Here is a 24,511-nt window from a genome sequence, read left to right on the forward strand (position 1 = left end):
CCATATTTAGTTATTATATAATATTAATAGGTTTCGTAAGTGTAAGGTAGCTTTGGTTACTGTTGATTGAAAATACATAATGCCACCTAAAAAAAGACCATCTTTATCTCGAAATTCGAGAGATGCTAAGAGGATGAGAAATGCGCATTCTCAAGAATCGGCAGAGGAAAGAGCACATCGGTTAAACTCTATGAGAGTTAGTGCCTCAACTTCTCGAGCCAATGAAAGCTCTTCAGAGAGAGAGATGCGATTAGCAGCTGACAGAGAGAGACGAGCTACATCACGGGCGTCTCAAAGCTTTTCTCAACGAGAGCTGAGGCTTACCATTGACCGAGAACAACATGTGTTATCCCGAGCAGCTGAAACTGCTTCACAGCGAGAATTGCGTCTCACAGCTGACCGCGAACGACAAACTTTATCTCGCGAGTCTGAAACATTTACTGAAAGGGAATTACGTCTCACAGCTGACCGCGAACGGCATGCATTATCTCGCGAGTCAGAAACCTTCACTGAGAGGGAATTGCGTCTCACAGCTGACCGCGAACGGCATGCATTATCTCGCGAGTCAGAAACCTTCACTGAGAGGGAATTGCGTCTCACAGCTGACCGCGAACGTCATATATCGTCTCGCGAGTCAGAAACCTTCACTGAGAGGGAATTGCGTCTCACAGCTGACCGCGAACGTCATATATTGTCTCGCGAGTCAGAAACCTCCACTGAGAGGGAATTGCGTCTCACAGCTGACCGCGAACGTCATATTTTATCTCGAGAATCTGAAACTTTTACTCAATATGAAGACCGTTTGACAAATGATAGGGTGCACCACAATATTATTAGATCTCTCGAAGATGAACATGAGCATGAACAACGACTAGAGTCGGTACGCGAACATTACAATTCTTTGAGACAAGAACGATTAATAAGTTTGTCTAATGAAATATTAAGAATCGAAAATATTCGGTCTCTTGAAACGGACGAACAGCGAGAGGCCCGTCTTACTGCAGACAGATTTCGACATAGTCTTAATAACTTAGATGTATACATAGAAGACCAACCTAGAAATACGGTGGCATGGTCCGACAAATATAAAAGTGGGTTTGCTTATAACCTCACAATTGATTACAAATCATCTTCTGTAATAGGCGATATGAACGTGGTATGTTCTTTTTGTAATGCTTCAAAGTGGAGTAAGGAGTCGGCTGGTTTCTGTTGTTCTGGAGGCAAAATAAATTTGCCTTCATTCGAAGACCCACCGGAACCTTTGAAATCACTACTTTTGGGGGAACATGTGCAATCTAAACAGTTTTTAGACAACATTCGCACTTATAATAGTGCATTTCAGATGACATCCTTTGGTGCGCAACAAATCTCCGAAGGTCCTTTCATGCCTACTTTTAAGATACAAGGTCAAGTTTACCATTTGATAGGATCTCTTTTGCCTGAAGACCAACCTAAGTTTCTTCAAATATATTTTGTATCCGACTACGACGAACAGTCGAATATAAGAAATCAATATTTCCCGAATTTAAATGCTGAACTCATTTCACAACTTCAGAACATGTTGCATCAGGTTAATTCGTATGTATGCAGTTTTAAATCGGCATTAGAAGCTCTTCCTGGAGATCATGATAACAATTATAAAATTGTTATAAATGCCGATAGGCGTCCAACGCAGCACCCTGGGCGTTACAATGCTCCATCCACGAATGAAGTTGCTGTGGTATTGGTCGACCAGGAATGTGATAGGCGTGATATCGTTATCCGTTCTAGAGACAATCGTTTGCAACGTATTTACGAAACCCACAGAGCTTACGACAGTTTGCAATATCCTTTGATATATTGTCGAGGGGAAGATGGTTATAATTTTGCTTTATACCAAACTGATCCGCGTACAGGCGCACCTATTTATAATAAAAAGATTTCATGCCTTCAATTTTACTGTTACCACTTGCAAGTAAGACGGAATAGGTTTGTATACTTGCAACGTTTTCGTGGCTTATTCAATCAGTTTATTGTAGACATGTACGCAAAAATTGAAACCGAAAGATTAGTTTACATACGATCTAATCAAAGGCAGCTGCGCGCTGAAGAATACGTGCACCTTCGCGACGCCATGCAGCAAGATAATGATACGGTGAATATGGGCCGTTTAGTTATTTTGCCCTCTTCTTTTACTGGTGGTCCACGCTACATGCACGAACGTACTCAAGATGCTTTTTGTTACGTGAGAAAATATGGACGTCCCGACTTATTTATTACTGTAACTACCAATCCTAAGTGGGATGAAATCACTCGGGAGCTTCTTGAGGGTCAAGCACCGCATGACCGTCATGATATCATCGCAAGAGTTTTTCATTTAAAATTAAAATCAATGATAGATCTACTTACCAAAGATAACATTTTTGGAGAAGTATTATGTTACATGTATAGTGTTGAATGGCAAAAACGCGGCTTACCCCACGCACATATCCTGCTTTGGTTAAAAGATAAGGTTCGACCTAATGATGTAGACAGTTTAATCAGTGCTGAAATTCCAAGTCCGATTGCAGATCCTGAGTTATACGACATTGTTAAATCTCATATGATACATGGTCCATGTGGTGTATTTAACAGAAATTCTCCTTGCATGCAAGACGGTCGTTGCACTAAAAGATATCCAAAAGCCTTAGTGGATGAAACTGTAACAGGACATGATGGATACCCATTATATCGTCGCCGTTCAAGAGATACTGGTGGTTTCACTGTTGAAAAGCGAGTATCTGGACAACAGGTTATTTTAGACAATAGGTGGGTCGTTCCGTATTCTCCTGTGTTGTCCAGAGCATTTCAAGCTCACATAAATGTTGAAATGTGTAATAGTGTAGAGTCAATAAAATATATTTTTAAGTACATTAATAAGGGCAGTGACCAAGCTACATTTGCTTTGAGAAATGAACATGATGAAGTTACAAGATATCAGTCAGGCAGATATATAAGTTCTTCAGAAGCTGTGTGGCGGATCTTAAGTTTCAACATTCATGAAAGATTTCCACCTGTGACTCATCTGGATGTTCATCTTGAAGGTGGTCAACGTATATATTTCAACGCCGAAAATGTCACAGAACGGTTAGAGAACCCTAGACAAACAACTTTATTAGCATTCTTTCGACTTTGCCAAACTGATGATTTTGCAAAATCTCTTTTATATGAGGAAGTTCCATCGTATTATACCTACGATAAGCAACGAGGTGTCTTTAATCGAAGACGCCGTGGCAGGCCTGTAGATGGTGAGTCAGGTATTTTCAAAGAACATGTTCTTGGCAGAGTATACGCCGTTCATCCTAACAACGCTGAGTGTTTCTATTTGCGATTATTATTACATACTGTGCGAGGACCAACCTCATTTATAGATTTGAGAAAAGTAGACGATGTTGTTTTTCCCACTTATCATGCAGCTTGCCAAGCGCGTCATTTGCTAGAAAATGATCAGCATTGGGATGACGCTTTAGCAGAATCCTGTGTTAGTGATAATCCAAGACGGTTACGTAATTTATTTGTAACATTACTCACATTTTGTAATTTGTCAGATGCTGTACAATTATGGGAAAAATATAAAAACAAATTTTCAGAAGACTTTCTTAGAAATATATCTAACAACGATGAAGGCACAACTAATGATAATTTCCGTGATCTTGCCATAAATCAGTGCTTATTAGCTCTTCAGGATGAGTTAACAGCAGTTGGCGGTAAATCACTATGTGAATATGGTTTGCCAACACCAACCTCAGTCGGAGAAGTAACTAACAGGGAATATTCCGCAGAGATTAGCTACAACTTAATGGAACTGCTGACAACATTAGAAAACGGTATCCCAATAATGACTGCAGAACAACGTTCAGTTTATGATCGCGTGTGCAGAAGTGTCCAAAATAATTTGGGAACAATATGGTTTTTAGATGCACCTGGAGGAACTGGAAAGACCTTTTTGACTAAATTAATATTGGCTTATGTTCGAAATCAACGTAAAATAGCTCTTGCCGTAGCTTCATCCGGGATAGCTGCAACATTGCTACCAGGAGGTAAAACGGCTCACACAATGTTCAAAATACCAATTGATTTAGATTGCACGGAAAGTCCAACCTGTAGTATTTCAAGAAATAGTGACAAAGCTAAGGTATTACGCGAGTGTAATTTAATCATATGGGATGAATGTACGATGGCCCATCGAAAAGCAGTAGAAGCAGTAGATAGAACTTTAAGGGATATAAGACAAAATGATCGACCAATGGGCGGTATCACGGTTTTATTTTGGGGTGATTTCCGACAAACCTTACCGGTAATACCACGGGGAACCCGAGCTGATGAGGTTAGGGCTTGCCTGAAAAGCTCTTATTTGTGGCGTGATATACAGTCGGTGCATTTGACTATAAACATGCGAGTGAGAACTGGAGATAACCCGGATGATAGTCAATTTTCTGATACATTATTAAAGATTGGTGAAGGTACCTATCCACAACTACACCAAGGAAAACTTATTCTGACGCCTGAATTATGTTGTATAGTGCAATCTCAATCACATCTTATATCGTCAGTTTACGGTGACATATATTAATGACATATATTAAATAGGGACAATTCTTGGCTATGCGAAAGATCTATTTTAACTCCTCGCAATGATCAGGCAACTGAGATTAATAACAAAATACTGTCGAACATACAGGGGGAAAGCAAAGTTTATAGATCAATAAATAGAATGGTCGATGAACAAGAAACTATTAATTACCCGATAGAATTTTTAAATTCTTTAAATATGCCCGGACTTCCTTCTCACGAAATTTGTTTAAAAATTGGCATTCCGATTATTCTACTCCGAAATTTAAGACCACCAAAACTTTGCAATGGAACTCGACTAAAAGTAACCCAGTTGCAACAAAATATAATCGAGGCTCAAATTTTAACAGGTTGCGGTGCAGGAGAAACCGTCTTTATTCCCAGAATACCCTTAATACCAAATAATTTTCCATTCCAATTTAAAAGGACGCAATTCCCAGTTTCGGTGTTATGCAATGACAATTAATAAGGCTCAAGGGCAGACTTTTCATGTTGCCGGAGTAGATCTCGGTGTCAGTTGTTTCTCTCATGGTCAGTTATACGTTGCTCTTTCCCGTGTTAGCAGTTCTAGAAATCTTTATGTTCACGTGCCGGACGGGTCAACTTTCAATATAGTTTACCCGGAAGCTTTGCGCTAAAGTATTTTGGTTCTATAGGTACTTAAGCCCCATGTGAACGTGATGAAAATAATATTACCAATACATTTTAATTTAATAACACACAAGGAGTTACACGTTGACGAAGTCACAGGCACAGCTATCTATACTTTTCTGCCGGAAGTCACTATTCCACGCGGACGAAGTCGCGGGCAAAAGCTAGTATATAATAATTTTAAAAATAGTAAATTATTTTATTTTAAATGCCTATGCTTTACTTTAGCTGATTAAAATTAAATGAATTAATGTAAAATGAAGGATCAAAAATACTCGCAATGATTTTTGAACTTAATTAAAATTAAGATTTGTTTCGGTACTTAAATCAACAATATTACGCAAAATTCCATACAACAACAGCCTGTAAATTTCCCACTGCTATGCCAAGGCCTCTGTCTTTGAGGAGAAGGTTTGGAACTTATTCCACCTTTTGCCATATTTTATATGAAACAACTACAATCGACTTTTTTCACACAGAAAATATTAAGCCTGGCAATTCTGAACATAAAAGTAACTTGCTACAATACTGCTACATTAAAAATAAAATAAAAGGTATACTAGCAATGACCCATTTTAAGGAATTACAAATCTTACCTGAAGAGTACACAAAAGATCAATTATCAGGATAGAACCTGTGACTTTCTACATCTCTAAGCCTGGAAACCATTTCACCATTGACATATGATAATATGCAATTTTGATATAGTGAACATACTATATTATTCGGACAATAGTGAAGGCCAATTGTGGAAACTCAAACTCAAATTCCTTTATTCAATAAAGCAGCATTGCACTCACTTTAACACTATCACTGTTCTGTACAGAATAGGCTATTTGACTGGTTTTTAAAATCCATTTAATATTATTTAGTAGAGATTGAGGAACCCAGTAAAAGTTATTTTTTTATTTCTAGTACATATTTGCCGAAAAATATCATATTAAAAATTCCATATTGAAATAGCGAAAACGCTACTTGGACAATATGGCGCTGCAATTAGGTCGGTGACGTCACTTGCCTGTATTTTAATGTGGCACATATAGAAGACGAGCAAGGTTAACAAGCAAGTGACTTCATCATAAGCCCGGCTAATCAGGAGCGTTTTGTGTCACGTGACAAACGTTTAAAAAATGCATTTTTATTTAAGAATTTATGAATTAATTAAGTTTTATTTTCAATTTGAGTTAATAAATAACCATTTTGAAACTCATAATATATACTGATTACAATAACTGACTCTTTTTTTTCGCATTGTCAAATAGCCTATAGCCAAATTCGCCATTGACGAACACATTAAAGAAGACATCATGATCATCGTCATCATCATCATCTATGTACTTTGACCACCTGATGGTAAGTGGTCACCATCACCCATAGACAATGACACTGTAAGAAATATTAACTATTCCTTACATCGTCAGTGTACCACCAACCTTGGGAACTAAGACGTTATGTCCCTTGTGCCTGTAGTTACACTGGCTCACTCACCCTTCAAACCGGAACACAACAATACTGAGTACTGTTATTTGGCGGTAGAATAACTGATGAGTGGGTGATACCTACCACCAAGTGATCAGAAAAACGTGTGCAATTCTAAAGTACCAATTTTAAAAAAGAGTATTTTTATTGCAGTAAAAATCTTAATGATATTACTAAATGTAACTATAATTTAATAGTTATTTAATTTTATACTAACATATAGCTTTATTGTTTTACAAAATATTAAAAAATACAACAAATCGTTCTCACAAAGATGTTGCCATAACACTTTATGATTTCCTGTCATTAAGATAAAACATTACAATTTACATTTAAGAAATTCAAACAATCAAAATATATCTTCGCCTATAATTCTTTGTACGTATAACATATTAAGAGCTGTATTATTTAAGCATGATGTCATTTTAAGCTTGACCTGAATGCGTAGTTTGTGTATCAATGCCATATTGATGGTTTAATATATTTTTAACGCTGTACAACTAGTTTGCTTATGTTATTTTCCTTGTAGTATAGTTTATTGATAGTGGAGTAGGGTAACCATTGTTTACGCTAAGCCGAATCAACTGACTATTCGAAGAATTTTATATTTATGTTTTTATTAATTTATTGACTAATTAACGAAATTGACCACCTAATATGTTACAACCGTCAACTACTGCCCACAGATAAAGCCCCTGTAAGCATCTGGTATATTAATCATCCTTGGAAGCAAAAGAAGAAGTTACGTACCCTTCGAAATGTCCACAAAATGTACAATTCCAAGCATTGCTCTTACACTGTAGAATCGTATAAGAATAGAAGTACCTAAACAGCCCTCTGATATTTTATACAGAGTTACATTAATTTATTAAGTTTAATTGATGAATCCCAGTTGAAATAAATTTTGGATTAAAAAACAATGTCCATACAAATAGTTTTATACAATAATGATGATTTAAAGCGTCAATAGCACAATTTTACAATCTGACAAGCTATGTAAAAGACGCAAGAACAATAACTCCTTCCGCTATGGTTGTACCCCTAACACAAGATAAGCTTAAAAGGGGTAAATATGAACATTAGTTATTTCTTAATTAATGATCATCAGTTAAGTACCTAATAGGAAAGCATATCGAACCAATAACTTGCCCATACATCATTACATAGTATAAAACAACGTCGCTTACCGCTGTCTGTCCCTATGTATGCTTGGATTTTTCAAATTACGCAACGGATTTTGATACGAAGAAATATTTTTTTTTAAAAATAGAGTGATTCCAGAGGAAGGTTTTTGTGTATAATACATGGACAATATAATATAATAACAATATAATACTGATAATTTTAGAAATTGCTAATGTGTTGTCTTTTATAAACAAATTCCGTAGTATATTTAGTATCAGCATTGCACCCGTGAGACGCTGGTTTAGTAAATTATATTAGATTATTAATAATGCTAACAAAACACAGTTTCACAATAATTACATCATAGTCACCCACTCAAGCTGCCCTCCGCGATAGCGAGCGACCTCTCATTGTGGAGCGAGCGTCGAGATTGTTGGACGATTGTGTAAATAAGATGCGTGTGATCCTCATAATTGCTGTCATCTCCACGTTACTGTGGTGTGCGTGTGGCAGCAACTTCGTGGTGGGCAATGTGGCGAACCGAGTCGATCTGAGGCACCACGAACAGGTCCAGTACAACGCGATACCGTTCATAAAAAGAGTGAAGTATTTCTTCTACACCGATCCGCAGAATAAAGTTATTGAAGTAAGTTTTTAAACTTTGATTTTTCTTTGTGTTATAATCATGTGCTAAGTTATATAGAGTCTTTATCTTATACTAATTTTATTATACTTTGACGACCTCCGTGGTCGAGTAGTGTGTACTTCGGTTTTCGTGGGCCAATCCGAGGTCCCAAATTCGATTCCAGTCCGAATCGATTTAGAAAAAGTTCATTAGTTTTCTATGTCTTGGGTCTGGGTGTTTGTGGTACCGTCGTTACTTCCGATGTCCATAACACAAATGCTTTAGCTATTTACATTGGGATCAGAGTTATGTATGTGATGTTGTCCAATTATAACTACCAAAACCTACGCACATCCTGCTCTTGTATACTATCGTGTAAAAGTGTTGAATGGTATGATGAGCTAAAGCGCCATTTAATAGTGAGCTTCGACAAAGATAATTTGCTCCTGCCTCCATGAAATATACAAATTTACTTTATTCAAGTAGGCTTTTACAAGCACTTTTGAGTCATTTAACAACTATATTACAGCAATAAAGTATATTTCATTCATTCATTCAATCATATTAAGTTAATATGTGCTTTCGTTCATGTCAATCGATAAAACTGTGTCGGAATTTCTCACCTCAAACAGATGTACCAAAATCCATCAATCATAATTATCTACACAAAAAAAAAACTATGTTAATATCTGTGCAAATTAAGTTGACCTGTCTGAAGTAAGCTCTTCGAAATATGTTTTAAATATAACAGTTATAGCGGCTGGTATAACACAAACAGATACATCCAACTTATAAAATGATTAAGCAAAAAATATATTTATATTATATTAAATTATAAATTTAAAACTCAAACTCAAATTCCTTTATTCAATATAGAAGCATCACACTTACTTATTGATTGTCAAATAAACACTACCACCGGTTCGGAAAAAGGAACACCCTGACCTGAGAAGAACCGTCGAAAGAAACTCAGCGGGTCTTTTTGTTTTGTTATTTTTTTTTTTTTTGTCAAATTAATAAGATACCTCGTAGTATATGATTAGAAATAGCCAGGAGGCGATCGTGTCATTCCCAAGGTGTGCCATCAGACATAAAGTCGCTGTATAGTAACCTTTTGCACACAAGCTTTCCTTAACAATTTACAAAGTAGTGTTCATGCTTAAATATTAAAAAAAAAATCTGTAATTAAAAAAATAATATGTTTGAATAAAAAAAGTAAATCAAGCAAAGGCTTTAAATGCATTCTTAGTCTGTGGAAAACCTGTTATATAGTTGATGTAATTGCTTATTACAATATAATCACAACAAATAGCACGCGTCAAGAATTTTATATGAGCCGTATTATTATCACCATGATTCGTTTATATGTCAAATGCTCTATATATTGTACATTATATACATCAAGTATACATACTAGTGACAAATAGTATTGTATTAGTCATTTATATAAGGATTTCCAAGAAAAGATTACACAACAGGAAAACAAAACTTGCAAATTATTGCTAAATATACGAACAAATTAAGGCTTATCACATCAAAATTCATGCAGTAGTTTTTTAACTTAGATATTAAAATACGGAAATATCATTCTTTATTATATGCATTACCAATGTTACATTGTATAAAATTCGCTTCGCGCCGATCTTTTAAACTATGTAACGGATTTTATTACGATTTTGATATAAAACATAAATAAACTCCAAATATAACAATAATTATAACTACATGATATAATCGTTAATCGACTTTTAAGTAGTCTAATATTTTTCATTTCATTTAACTTAGGAAGACTAAAAAATATGTTGAATACGCAATTATTTTTATTACTTTTTCGTGCATATTCATTTGTTTTAAAATAGTGTTTTGTTTGAAGTCGGTTTTTCTTTTTGTTAAAATTTTTATGTATTTTTTGATTTTAAGTGAAGCTGATGTTGACTAACTATTTTTTTTAATATGGATAGATTAAGCGTTCCGTTTATTTGAGTCAAAATATTTCGAGGACAATTTCAAAGGAAACTTGCGAATAAAGCAAAAATAGACTTTCGAAAATGCGGATTTAATACGTCACGCGGCATAAACTACAAGGATCCCTCGAAAGAGCTGTAATAGAACTCAGCAAAAATACTTTGAAAAAGACTAACTATATTTCGTACATCATATGACATCACATCACATACACAAAATTTGATTAAAGATAGTAAGAAATTCTGCCCCATATCGCACCCTAACTGCGAGCCGTATAGGAGTTTCGTCACTACATAGTATAAAACAAAGTCGCTTTCTCTGTCCCTATATCTTTAAATCTACGCAACGGATTTTGATGCGGTTTTTTTAAAAGATAGTGTAATTCAAGGGGAAGGTTTGTGTGTATAATACATGAACAATATAGTAAAGAAACACTGATAATTTTAGAAGTTTGCGATGTGATGTCGTATATAAACAAATTCTGTAGTATATTCGACTATGATAATTACATAAACATAACCACATTACGGAAGGTGACTCAAATATCCAAATAACCTATAAATAAAAGATTCGACTGAGTATCGCTAACGTGCTCCTCAGAATTGTTCCGTTCCCTTCCGTTCCGTTACTTTGTCATGGATCCTGTGCTCAGAACCTTACCAAACTTTCACCAAATTACTCTTGAAGTATATTTTTTATAATAAAAAAAGAATTATCAAAATTGGTTAACGTGATTTTCAGTTATTCACCTATTTGTCGCGCATATACATAATGCAAATTTAAGACTTATGTCGTTTTCATATGGATACCATCATCGGAAAAAAATTAAAAAAAAATGGGACCCCCAGGAAGCACTGACTTTCAAACAAAAAAAAAATTATCAAAATCGGTCCACCCAGTGAAAAGTTATAAGGTAACAAACATAAAAAAAAAAAATACAGACGAATTGATAACCTCCTCCTTTTGGAAGTCGGTTGAAAATGCATACACATATAACGTACAATGAATGCATATTATAAAAAAAAAAACAAAGAACTTTATCTTTCTTGGCCGGAAAAACTTGATGTTTTTTTTTCAATATTAGTTATTTATAGACTCGAATTATATTCGAGGGAAACCATTCCGGATATTGGAAAATACTAAGATAAATCCATAAAATACTACTGTAATAATTATTAGTATCATTAATGATTAAAAATCTTTAAAACAAAATTGTATCTCTTTTTCAGGGTATACAAGCTTTGGACAATCTTCACAGCAAATCTTCAATCAACATAACGGCGGGCGGCGTGGGATCTACGTTCGTAAATTTGAGGCTGAAAAGTGAGAGAGGTGGTGCGCTTGATTACGATATTGGCATTTATACGCGTCCTGATTTTATTTAAGTAATTAATTAATTAAAAAATTATACATTACGTCAGCTTTTTATTTATAACAACAACAACAACAACAACAGCCTGTAAATTCCCACCGCTAGGCTAAAGGCCTCCTCTCCCTTTGAGGAGAAGGTTTGGAACATATTCCACCACGCTGTTCCAATGGTTGGTAGAATGCACATGTGTCAGAATTTCTATGAAATTTATCACATGCAGGTTTCCACACGATGTTTTCCTTCACCGCTACGCACGAGATGAATTATAAAGACAAATTAAGCACATGAATCAGCGGTGCTTGCCTGGGTTTGAACCCGCAATCATCGGTTAAGATGCACGCGTTCTAACCACTGGGCCATTTCGACTAAGTTTTTATTTAGCTTGCACTTTTTTATAACGTCATCTTACAAGCAACGACTTGTATGTATACTTCCATACTATATCCCAAACATAACAGGAAACAAACGAAATAAACAATATTTCACAGCAAATTGACGCGTTACCATTGGTCGAAAGTTTGAATACAGTGGCGTAGCGTGGTAGGGGCAGAAGGGACCATGGCCCCGGGCGCCATATGAAAGGGGGCGGCAGATACGGAACATAATGAAATTATTGCATTGCATTATTAAGAAAAAACATATATGTGTCATATAATCATGTCCACGATATCTTACGTACTGAAAACGCACCGCAAATGAAACCTAGCTATTCTGGTAATAGAAAATGAGATACATTTTGATATTGACGATTGTGTAAAAGATTTTGCTCTAAACAAAACACGAAGAATAAATTTTAATCTATTTTTTTTTTTAATTAATAGTAACAACATTTTTTAATAATATTAGAAACCTTAAGACGTAATTAAAAAGTAATGAATAAGTAAATCTAAGTAAAATAGGGGGTGGCAGATTTCCGGTCGACCCCGGGCAGCGAAAAACCTCGCTACGGCCTACGCCACTGCTTGAATAGCCTATTATTTGCAAAAAATGCGTTTTAATCGTTGACAAAACTGTCATCGGAATTTTGGAAGTAAAATTAAAATAATTAGTTAAGTCTATAGTATTGTATTATAAATAAAGATATATAAATCATGAACTATAGTGCACAATATATCTGACTTATAAGCAAATCGCATGATAGTTATTAGGTTCGGTAGGTTAGGTATATTCCATTGGAAAAAGCTATAGCCAAACGGTTCAAAACAAAAATTACGTCGCGGTTACAGAAAAAGGAAAGAAAACGGGAGAAAAAGTTAGTTTAGTGTAGCGTTGAAAAACCATCCTTAGTTTGACTATAGATAGGTAGTACTTAGCCAGTGTCTCTTTTTTAGTATTTTTTTAATCAAAGAAATGATTTATTAGCAACAGAAAGTGTTGCTATTATTGATTCACTTAATTAATATAACAAATATAAAACAAATTGCTTGCACAGATCGTATTAATTATTTTTATTAAATAATGTTTTTCTGGAATACTATCCTTGGTGGTAGGGCTTTGTGCTAGCCCGTCTGGATAGGTACAACTCATGCATCAGTTATTCTACCGCCAAATAACAGTAGGTACTCAGTATTGTTGTGTTCCGGTTTGAAGGGTGAGTGAGCCAGTGTAACTACAGGCACGAGGGACTTAACATCTTACTTCCCAAGGTTGGTGGCGCATTGACAATGTATAGAATAGTTAATATTTCTAACAGCGTCATTATCTATAGGTGATGATGACCGCTTACCATCCGGTGGCCACTCACAGCTCACTTGACGATATTATCGATATATATCGATTGTGTATCGATAGTTAAATATCGATAGGGGACGCATAGTTCAGTAATTAAGTCGATAACTAATCATCAATCAGTATTATCTATTTCAGTTTGCTTTAGAGAGTAATGTCATGATTTTTTAAATATACTTAAATATAATTGAATTAAAATAATAATATTTAGTACGGCTTTAATTTTTAAATACGTTTTTATTTGAGATAACATTTATTAGTATAATTATTGATTCGGTTATCGACACCGTATAGTGGGACTCCCGCCACTTCCTCTCGTGGCGTGGTGCGGCGACTGGTACTGCCTGCCACGAGAAAAACAAAAGGCGGCAGATTTTGAACGGGCAGGGCAGGAGAAAGCTAGATTCGTGGATTATAATTATATACAATAAACGGATAAATAATATATGTACCGTTTGGTAAATGAATGTAGTTATATAAATTAATGTTATGTGAGTAGTTTTATTACAGTAATATAATGAAGTTATTCGATTTGGAAATAGAGGAAAATAAAACAACAAAATATTTATCATAAATATAATAAAAAAAGAACACCATTGGAATATATTCAATGTATCATTATCTAGCAGACAATAAGCGTTCCTATAAACATAATGAACGTACAAAAACCAACTCTAAATCCAGAGTCATATAGCATCAGCTGTTACGCGTTACCGCCATTTTGTTTTACCAAATGATTATATAACCGTGTATATGAATGTGCATACAAAAATCAACTCTAATTGGAATCATGCGAGAACTATTATCATCCGCATCAGCTGATTTGGCAGCCATTTACTTTTGTTAACCTTGTATATTTCCATTGCAATCTATCTATCTAAAGCGTAGTTTAATTTAATATATTACAGTTTAAATAAAATTAATTTAATCATAGTTTTTTTTTAAATACGACCGTCTCGTAACTGAAATCTGAATATGTAAGTATATATATTTTTAGTCAATAGTAGCAGTTATATTTATTCGTATAACCTGAAAAACAAAAACAATAAAAGGAGTTCGAATCTAATTCTACAAACCTATTACGGCAATGATATGTTCCCAGTTCTATTTTAATCCAATTTCGAATATATTTCACATAAAATAACCTGAAAATCGTAACTGATTCAATTAGATTGCGAATTTTCAATTTGTTAATACATTTTGGCGATCTTACTATTAGCATAGACCAAATGATATAATATTTAAAGGATTTTACACAACCTGTTTGAGAAGGAATATTAGAAAATCGTTGACACTCCAAAATATAAGTTGTAAGATTTTTTTTTTATAATTGTGTCAAAGGCATATTCCTGTGGAGCCCTATTAAAAAAAATAATGTATAAATATTAACAGATATGTAGGCTTTTTCACGTAAGATACATTTCTCTCCGACAAGTCTATGCGTCTACAAAAGAAAAATATGAAATTCTTAAGCCTTTTTACATTAAAACAAATAGTAAATAAAATTAAATTTTGTTTCAAAAGATACAATTTATTATTAACTTGACGTCATTTTTATTTTTCGGTTATTTTGATATTAGCCCTTATACCGATATTTATAATTTCACTATAATTTTTCCATTCCTTTATAAAACCTTCAAGTACTTCAATAAACATAACGATTTGTTCACATATTGTTCATTTACAAAAAAAAAAAATATCCATTCCATGAAACGACCTCCCAAAGAAAACTTTACATGTGCTGTCATTAGTATATGCGCGTGATGCTTATTGGTTAAAATATATCTTAGCAATAGCATCGACCAATGAGGTGCGAGTATTTAGTTCCCTGGGAGTTCGACTCTTGGAATGAATTAAATCAGGGTCTATGACTAGGAAAATGATCCTGTTTACTAATAGTCTTGGCGATCGATTGAACGGCGATCTGGTGGTGAGTTTCACAATGGTAAATGGTACCCCCTCCATGAAATATATATGCCAACTTTCGTATTTCTTTTGTAAGACGAACATATAAAATAAAATAACTTGCGCTTTTTGATTTTGCACGCACATAACATATGTATACATTATCTTTAAATATAAAACAAACTACACTTTATATGTTAATTGAAAATGGACAAAGTAACCCTTGACGATGTATACGTTACGCTTTAAGCGCCACAAGCGATTTAAAACCCAACACGTCACAACGAACATGTCGATTTTATTGGTAGACGCTTTATGACGTCACCGAAAACAAACATGGCGACCGTTGACCGCGTTTCGTTTATTCTATCTAACGATTGACTTGTTTCATTATCCTTCATAATTATCATTCCATAATTTCAGACTCATTTTCATCTCGATACAGATCACTCACATTTCACACCCAAAAGCAAGACACACTATGGGCCCGATATAAAAAATTCCAACTAAACACAACCGTTACGAATACCAAACAATCACTGTCCCCTCCCCCCGTTACTCATAAGTCACATTGAGTACCAACAAAAGAATGCCATTAGTATCCTGACCGCTTTCCGCGGCACCAATAATCACTGTTCTTCCTCTTGGACCTCGCCTGGATCCTGGACTTCAAGCTCATCCCTGGCTCTGTTCGGTTCCAGTTCGATCACTGGGTCAGCGGTCGCCTCTGCGAGGTTCGTGACCGATTTGGACTTGAAGCACTGAAAGTCCACGTGGCGGCTCTTGGCTTCCTCCTTCTCCCAAGACATGTGGATGAAAGGGCGCTGCACGTAGTTGTATATGACTTCCGCCCTGCCTCCAGGTCGCTTGCGGACCTTCTCCTTGTAAGTCGGGTACCCTTCGACGCCGAGGCGTATCTTTTTGAGGCCTCGTTCTTTCATCACTTGTTTTGCGACGTCTCTGAAACGGGAATTTCGTTAAAAATAAAGTATCATCTTATCAATGGCACTCCACTGGGCTATAGCTTATTTCTGTGAGAAAAAAAAAATATGATGTTTTTATTATTATTTTATATTAGTTACTCCTCATTACACCAGCTACATGCTATTCAAAGTCCTGTCAAAATCGATCCAGCCGTTTCTGATATTAGTCAGAAAAAACAGACACAAAAATTACAGAAACGTTATTTTGGTATGTGTACCTATTAGTAAAAAGCGGTTACTTTTGTTATAACACAACACAACAGTCACTCCAATTTTATTACACGCATAGATTATAGCATCATAGTCATATACACCAGATTTTGAGGCATTTCCGTAGTGTCAACGCAAGACATACCTATTCTCGATGTACTTGAAGAACCGATACAGGGGGGTCGATAGCACCGTTTGACTGTACTCGTCGCCCATCTGGGGGGGGTACTCCTCATCCCACTCCACCGAGTCGTCGTCCAGCAGCACGACCACGTGACACTCCCTGTCGCCCCGCTGGGCGGACTCCACCATCAATGGTAAGATGAGCCTTTCCAGAAAACTCTCGAACTGCCGACGAGCACCCTCGTTAGATAGTTCGTGGAGGAGACCACGGAGGTTCTGGAAATATTTACGTTTTTAGGGGGCGAGGTGGCCCGGGATACCTTTACTAGGCACTACTCAATTTTTCATGTGCTTATCTTGTACTTATAGTTGTGGGTAGTTCAATTAGTACTCAGTAGGTATAGAAGGAATACATTGTGAGGAAACCTCCATGAGTCAGATGAAGTTCTGACACATAGGTAAATATCGGCCAAACTATGTTGGAGTAAGGTTTTCATGGTAAATAAATATGAGACAACATCAAAATCAAAGTATACTTTATTCAAGTGGGCTTTTACAAGCACTTTTGAATCGTCATTTAACAATTAAGTGAAGCTATCACCGGTTCGGAAAGTAGATTCTACCGAGAAGAACCGGCAAGAAACTCAGTAGTTACTCTTTTACAACATTTAAAAAAATACAGTCATGTTAGTTAATTTTTAAGTTAATACAATTATTAAATTAATATATCCTGCCTGGAAGTCAACAGGTATTAATTCCACGCTTTTTTATCATCTACAAAATCTTGTATCGAATAATACGCCTTTTTCACCAATATATTTTTTATAAACGATTTGAATTTACGAGACGGCAAAGTTAATAATGTCTGTAGAATTTTATTATAGAAATGGATACCTTGCCCCAAGAAAGATTTATTGACTTTGCGGAGTCGGAAACTTGGCGTTATAAGCTTATCCTTACTTCTAGTGCATATACAATTATTATCACTGATTTTATCAAAGTTATCAATGTTACTGTGAATATACATGATATTGTTGTAAATGTATTGCGACGCAACAGTAAGTATTCCTACTCTGTTAAAAACATCCCGAAGAAAGTACATACATAACTCTGATCCCAATGTAAGTAGCTGAAGCACTTGTGTTATGGAAATCAGAAGTAACGGCGGTACCACAAACACCCAGACCCAAGACAACATAGAAAACTAATGGTAATCTACATCGACTCGGCCGGGAATCGAACCCGGGACCTCAGAGTGGCGTACCCATGAAAATCGGTGTACACACCACTCGACCACAGAGGTCGTCAAAAATGTTTTTTTTAGATTACTTATATTTTTATTTATTTCGGTCTTAGTACAAAACCACGTACGTTTCATTCCAAGGACTTTCCAGGGGTTTATCATCACAGTCACCGTTTTAATTAATAAAACAATATCTTACTTGACATCTGACGGTGTTAGCGTCGAATGGAACCAGCAGATAATCGCAGGCCTCCCTCAACTCCTGCACGGAGACCGTCGGCGGGCATCTGATGGTACCGCCGCGGTAGTACTCCAGGATAGCGCGGAACACGGTAGCGGATATGCCCTCAGCCACCTCGTATTCACCTCGTTCGTTTGGATGGGTGAATTCGATACCTGGAAATGAAAAATAACATCATCCTGGTTTAAATAAAATACCTACTTTTTTTAATTAAAATTAATAGCCTGCAAAATAATAATTGTATTTAACTGACATGACTGTATTTTTATATGGTGATAAAGAGTAGATATATATTTAAATCGCCAACAAATTGTGATGGCCTTAAAAATACGTTCTGGTCACGTTCCCCTAAACAAGTTTGGATTCATGATGAAAGAGGTTAACTCATCTAATTGTGACATTTGTGGTACAGAGGAAGATATCCAACATTTTTTGGTGGAATATGTTCGGAATAGGGAAAAAAGACAAGAACTAATGAGAAAGTTTAATTTAAATGTAAGTGCTGTTGGAATTTATCAAAGCATTCTGGCTTCTCCTACGTCTGAAGCAGCCAGGATACTTTATAGTTTTAACTTTAAATGAGATGCAGTAATTTTATTAATATGTTACTGAACTCAGATCAGGGCACGATGGGACTGACATTTTCACCTGTGAAAAAAGTCCCTAAATAAAATGAGGAAAAAAAACAAACAGTAACTACTGAGTTTCTTGCCGGTGCTAGTCGGTAGAACCTAGCTTCACTTAATATAAAAAAGTTGTTAAATGATTGAAAAGTGCTTGTGCTATTTGAATAATGTATATTTTGATTATTATTATTTTTATGATTAAGTGGGCTACCTGGTGATTGTGGTTCAAGAAAAACAACAACAACAGCCTGTAAATTCCCACTGCTGGGCTAAAGACCTCCTCTCCGTTTAAGGAGAAGGTTTGGAACATATTCCACCACGCTGTTCCAATGCGGGTTGGTGGAATGCACATGTGGCAGAATTTCTATGAAATTTGTCACATGCAGGTTTATTAAGCACATGAATCAGCGGTGCCTGCCTGAGTTTGAACCCGCAATCATCGGTTAAGATGCGCACGTTCTAACCACTGGGCAATCTCGACTCTGTGGTTCAAGGAATTACTAATATTCCTATTTAACTCTCCTTTTAAGCTTATCACTTGTGTTAAGTGTGGGAACAACAGCCCAGCACAAGTAGCCCAGGGGGTCAGGATCGAACCCGCGACTTTTTACATCGCGAGACGTATCGTAAAACATTTGCACTATAGACGCTTCGTATTCATATTCACACAAATATCTCATTTAAATGCGCTCCATGTGTAATACAGCCTTATCAGGTCATGATTGCGATTTTCTTTGCGTCATGACATAAAAAAATTAAAGCACAGTCTATCGGCAACGACACGTGAAATAGTGAGCCAGTGTAACGAACTAGTGGCACAAGGGACATAACATCTTAGTTCTAAAGGCACATTGACGATCGACAACGTCATTGTCTATGGGTGATGGTCACCACTTACCATCAGGCGGCCCATTTACTCATCCGCCAATCTATACAATAAAAAAAATATTAACGAATGATCGCGGGAATCTTACCACATTATATATTATTTATATACCTTTATTTGTTTCGTGAATATATACACGGTGAGTTGAAAAATGTCGTGTCCTTGTCTTTCGAATATCAAATCAAGGATGACAGAAAGAGAGCAATGTATAAAGATCCGCTAAACATTATTTACAAGAACTAAATAAATAATACACGTTTCTGAACTGAAAATAACCATTGAGTATATTTCCATTGTGATATAATTCCCTTAGTTATATACCTACAGAATTAGTACATATTCTAAATGACGAATACCATATAAAACTCTGTAATCGTCTTTATTCAACTGTCTCACAAAAGACTTGCCAGTAAATCGCAGTTATATCTGAATCTATAAAATTAGTTCACTCACTAAACTCCAATCAAAAGCCTAAATAGAAATATTGCTTGGTAGAATCAAATAAGATCATTGTCTAAAGTCTAATAAAACAAATAATTCTAAGCTAACATTTTATTATCTGTAACAAAAAATAAATTAAAATCGACAAATAAAAATTAAAATATATTTGCAATTTATGAGTGCAAATAAAAGTCGTTAAGATAAATACTACATGTAAATCACTAATAAGATCAGTGAACGATTCATGACGCACAAAGAAGTCGCAATGTTATTTTATTACGACAAAAACTAAGTTCGCCTTGTGTAACAATAATAATAAATAATATAATAATAAATAGTGGACAACATCACATACATTACTCTGATCCCAATGTAAGTAGCTAAAGCACTTGTGTTATGGAAATCAGAAGTAACGACGGTACCACAAACACCCAGACCCAAGACAACATAGAAAACTAATGGTAATCTACATCGACTCGGCCGGGAATCGAACCCGGGACCACAGAGTGGCGTACCCATGAAAACCGAGGTCGTCAATACAATAATAATTATGATAACAAATACTCCACAGCCATCAACAGCGGCCTGGATGTTCATTTGTACCACCACAAAAACAGCAATTTTTTATAATCTTCTAGCGACCCGCCCCAAATTCGCACGGGTGCAAAGCTAAATACTAAAGTACAGAATTTGTTGACGACATCACATTAGAATCTTCTAAAATGATCGGTATTTCTTTACTATATTTTCCATGCATTATATACAAAAACCTTCCTCTCGAATTGCTTTGTCTATTAAAAAAACCGCATCAAAATCTGTTGCGTAGTTTTAAAGATTTAAGCGTACATAGGGACAGAGAAAGCAACTTTGTTTTGCGATTCCACGAAACGAACTCCGAAAGGAAATTGTTCTTGGGCGCTCATTTGTTAATACGTTTGTCATTCAATAGCCAAATAAATTTTTTTGGTTTGTCTTATGTGTAGGATTCGTCTATTTTATCTCTAGCCGCGCGCATCGACCAATCAGATGAGAGCATTTTGTTCCCTAGGAGTTCGACTCTTAGAATGGACTATATAAACGGAACTTGGTGACAATGAGTATTTAAAAAGCGAACATTGAACATTATCAAAACCGGACGAATATGGATGATTTCAGATGGAGAAATCCGAAACCTACATGGAATAACAATTATGACGTAACAACACAAACAAACAAATATGTCTACATTTTATGATTTACCTGGAATTTGGGGCAAGGATTAATGTCATTTTCTTATATTAGATAAAAACCCCGAGGTAGGGCAATATGCAATCATCTGGATATATATAATCACATTATCATCACATTACAATCTGAGTCATTGAGTAAATAGTTTTTTAATAAAACAAAACACAAAATACATATGTATAAGTTATTTGTACGAGGAATGCAGAGTGTAAGAATTTCCTTTCACTTTACAATGCACTCTGTTTTAATAAATAAATAAGCAACAACTTGTGAATATTCCTCTACTGGAAATTATTCCACCAAATTGTCCTATATTCATAAAATACAAATATAGTACAATAACACATTATTTGGTTTTCATTTTGATTGTCACCACCAAGCCCATATACTTGAATATATCACATGAATATTCAATTTGAATGCCACATTTAAAGATCTATTTATAAGCGCACTCTTTAACGGTAAACTGTGTATCTGTATATCAAATGAAAATGGCAATCAATTGAACATAATAGAAATTGATTTGCTGCAACACCATTTAGCAGCAATTTAATCACAATAAAGTAGGTTGCAAAATAAGTTTTCAATGAAAAATACATACAAGAAACATCTATAATAAAATGTTGGATATAATAGTCTGAAACAATTCTAATTTCAAAAATATTACAGGGTATTTTCCAGAAATAACTCTTGCTAATATTATTATTATTTATTTAATGTTATAGGTTGGCTGATGAGCATATGGACCACCTAATGGGAAAGTGGTCGCTATCACCAATAGATGATGGCAAAGTAAGAAATAGTAACCATTTCTTTAATCCCTATTGCACCACCAACCTTGGGAACTAAGATTTTATGCCCTTTGTACTTACAATCTCTATGAAGCGTTTCACATACTTGAATATGACTCTATGCCTGTAGTGATGGTGGAGTAGCATTTATATGTTGATCCAACATACAAAGAAATATACTCCTTTACTTATAAAATCTGACTAATGATTTGTCATAAGCCGACGAAGAGTTAAATAGCATGATATAAAAGGATAAATGAAAATCTATTTTAACAACACAAAGACAAAAGGTAAATAAACAGTATTTAACGTTTAATTAACGCATTAATTAGTAATGAGCTTAAATAATCTATCATTATCATAATGGATTTGTAAAACATGGCATTTTGAGTCCACCAAACTGTAATCTGATCTTAGGAAATAAAACTAAAGTGGATATAAGTAGTTAGTTTTTTTTTTTTTTTTTGTTAAGGAATAGCTTGGCGGACGAGCGTATGGGCCAATATTACCTATTCCTTATATTGTCAATGCGTCACCAACCTTGGGAACTAAGATGTTATGTCCCTTGTGCCTGTATTTACACTGGCTCACAAACCCTTCAAACCGGAACACAACAATACCCCATACTGTTGTTTAGCGATAGAATATCTGAGAGTGGGTGGTACCAACTCATGCCAGTTTAATGCAATAGCATTATATTATACATAGAGTTATATTAATCAAGAGCTGTTAGTAGTGCACAATATTGCCGAGTTATTAGCAAGTTGCTTTGAATTTGTAAATCTAAGAATTGTATATCTCTTTAATTTTTAGTCATACCCCAAACTCTTTGATAATAATATAAACAACAGTCATGTTTTTCCTGGTAATTCTAAATGCGGAAGTTTCATGCATATTTGCTTTGTATTTTTATCTGATACTGTCGAGACAAACAATTCATAACATTTTTATCAGTTAAATCATTTTACGCAATCAAAGATTTCTTAACATTGTGTAAATGTTTATTTATTCAAATGGTATTAAGGTTATGTTTAAATTAAATTGACGTTACACAACTAGAGATGAGAAGACTTATATGTATATTTTCTTTTGTTTATAGGTTACATTGATACTAATATTATAAATGAGAAAGTAACTTTGTCTGTCTGTATTCATGGCCAAACATATAAACCACACTTGCTGAAATTTGTTACAAAGCATGTTTGAGCCCTAAGGATATGTATACTTTTTATGACTTTCACCGATGACTAACCCACCAACAAAACCAACTCTAGCAAAACCACGGGCTACAACTAGTTGATAATAGATTAAGCTGATCAAATTGGTATTCATAAGTAAACAATTCACCATGTCAATAGGGATTAGAGAAAATGATGTACTGGATTGGGTGCATCTAGTAGCGGGACTGTTCTGTGTTAAGTGTAATAGGAATTAGTTTGAAGACTTACCAGAACTAAACATCCTTCCCAGCATCGTGTTCGGATGAGCGGTAAACTGAGCGGGATCGACCACGAACCGCGTGTTATCCACCACAAGAGTAATTCTATCATCACACAACTGGTTCTTTTGCCCATTTTTCGGCGGTTCCTGACTGGATGTAGACGGCATCGGTGCGTTGGGCGCTTGGTTTTTTGGTGGCATATTTGATATGACTCTTCTTAAGCCCGGCCCGTTACGCTTAGAAAGACGCTTACGACGTTCTTCTGCGTCCCTTCTGTACTCTTCTGTGTCACTACTGCTGTCAGGGTAGAAAAAATGCCTACGTGTATCTAACATGGCCCCTTGGCCTATCGCTTGCGAATCGGACATGGACGCTCGCTCGTAACGAGCCCTTACATCACGCTCGACGCTGCCCTGCCTGCGCTTCAGCAACGGCACTAATGAATTTCTAGATTTCGTCGTGGAAAACTTTGTTTGTTACGAAAATGATGGCGAACGTCACAGTGCTGTGACGCATGGACTGATAATGTTGCAACATTCATAATTTGATATATACATTTTTTTTCTGTAAATGTGGGTTACCAACTTGATTTTTAGTTGACAACTTTATATCTTGGTATTCGCTATTATAAGAATAAATTAGGAATTCAAACGTTAAATCGTTACTAAGCCCACTAACGTAAAATATGCAACAAAAAGGAAATATTCATTGTATGTAAATGTTATGTACCCTTTTACAATAATTTCTAGACAAACAGGTTTTGTTTTGTCTAATTTCTTATAACAAGCAACCAGTCTGGTTTGGATATTTTAAATATTTAAAATATAAAAATTGTTATTAATAATATCTATCGAAATGC

At 35.3% G+C, this 24,511-nt stretch overlaps 2 protein-coding genes across 2 annotated transcripts; one reads left to right on the forward strand and one right to left on the reverse strand.

Annotated features, from left to right (window-relative positions):
- The first annotated feature begins 8,186 nt into the window (after positions 1–8,186).
- On the forward strand, positions 8,187–11,850 carry LOC124541101. Its single transcript, XM_047118928.1, has 2 exons — positions 8,187–8,491; positions 11,665–11,850. The coding sequence occupies exons 1-2, from the start codon at positions 8,300–8,302 to the stop codon at positions 11,818–11,820; spliced, it is 348 nt and encodes a 115-aa protein (XP_046974884.1). The 5' UTR covers positions 8,187–8,299; the 3' UTR covers positions 11,821–11,850.
- A 2,685-nt stretch (positions 11,851–14,535) lies between these two features.
- Positions 14,536–24,185, reverse strand: LOC124541088 (BTB/POZ domain-containing protein 10). The gene is made up of 4 exons (XM_047118913.1): positions 23,660–24,185; positions 18,199–18,395; positions 16,779–17,032; positions 14,536–16,400 (listed from the first exon to the last, which is right to left on the reverse strand). The coding sequence occupies exons 1-4, from the start codon at positions 24,018–24,020 to the stop codon at positions 16,070–16,072; spliced, it is 1,143 nt and encodes a 380-aa protein (XP_046974869.1). The 5' UTR covers positions 24,021–24,185; the 3' UTR covers positions 14,536–16,069.
- Between the last annotated feature and the right edge of the window lie 326 nt (positions 24,186–24,511).

The sequence above is a fragment of the Vanessa cardui genome, chromosome 27 (genome assembly GCF_905220365.1).
Source record: "Vanessa cardui chromosome 27, ilVanCard2.1, whole genome shotgun sequence".
In the NCBI taxonomy this organism is placed as follows: Eukaryota; Metazoa; Arthropoda; class Insecta; order Lepidoptera; family Nymphalidae; genus Vanessa; species Vanessa cardui.

Excerpts from the sequence above, each read along its gene's own strand:
- LOC124541088 (XM_047118913.1), bottom strand. The coding sequence starts at position 24,020 with ATGTCCGATTCGCAAGCGATAGGCCAAGGGGCCATGTTAGATACACGT. Across the intron at positions 18,396-23,659 it reads GGGAAGGATGTTTAGTTCTG|GTATCGAATTCACCCATCCA; the intron begins GTAAGTCTTCAA and ends TTTCATTTCCAG. Across the intron at positions 16,401-16,778 it reads TTCAAGTACATCGAGAATAG|AGACGTCGCAAAACAAGTGA; the intron begins GTATGTCTTGCG and ends TTCCCGTTTCAG.
- LOC124541101 (XM_047118928.1), top strand. The coding sequence starts at position 8,300 with ATGCGTGTGATCCTCATAATTGCTGTCATCTCCACGTTACTGTGGTGT. Across the intron at positions 8,492-11,664 it reads CGCAGAATAAAGTTATTGAA|GGTATACAAGCTTTGGACAA; the intron begins GTAAGTTTTTAA and ends TCTCTTTTTCAG.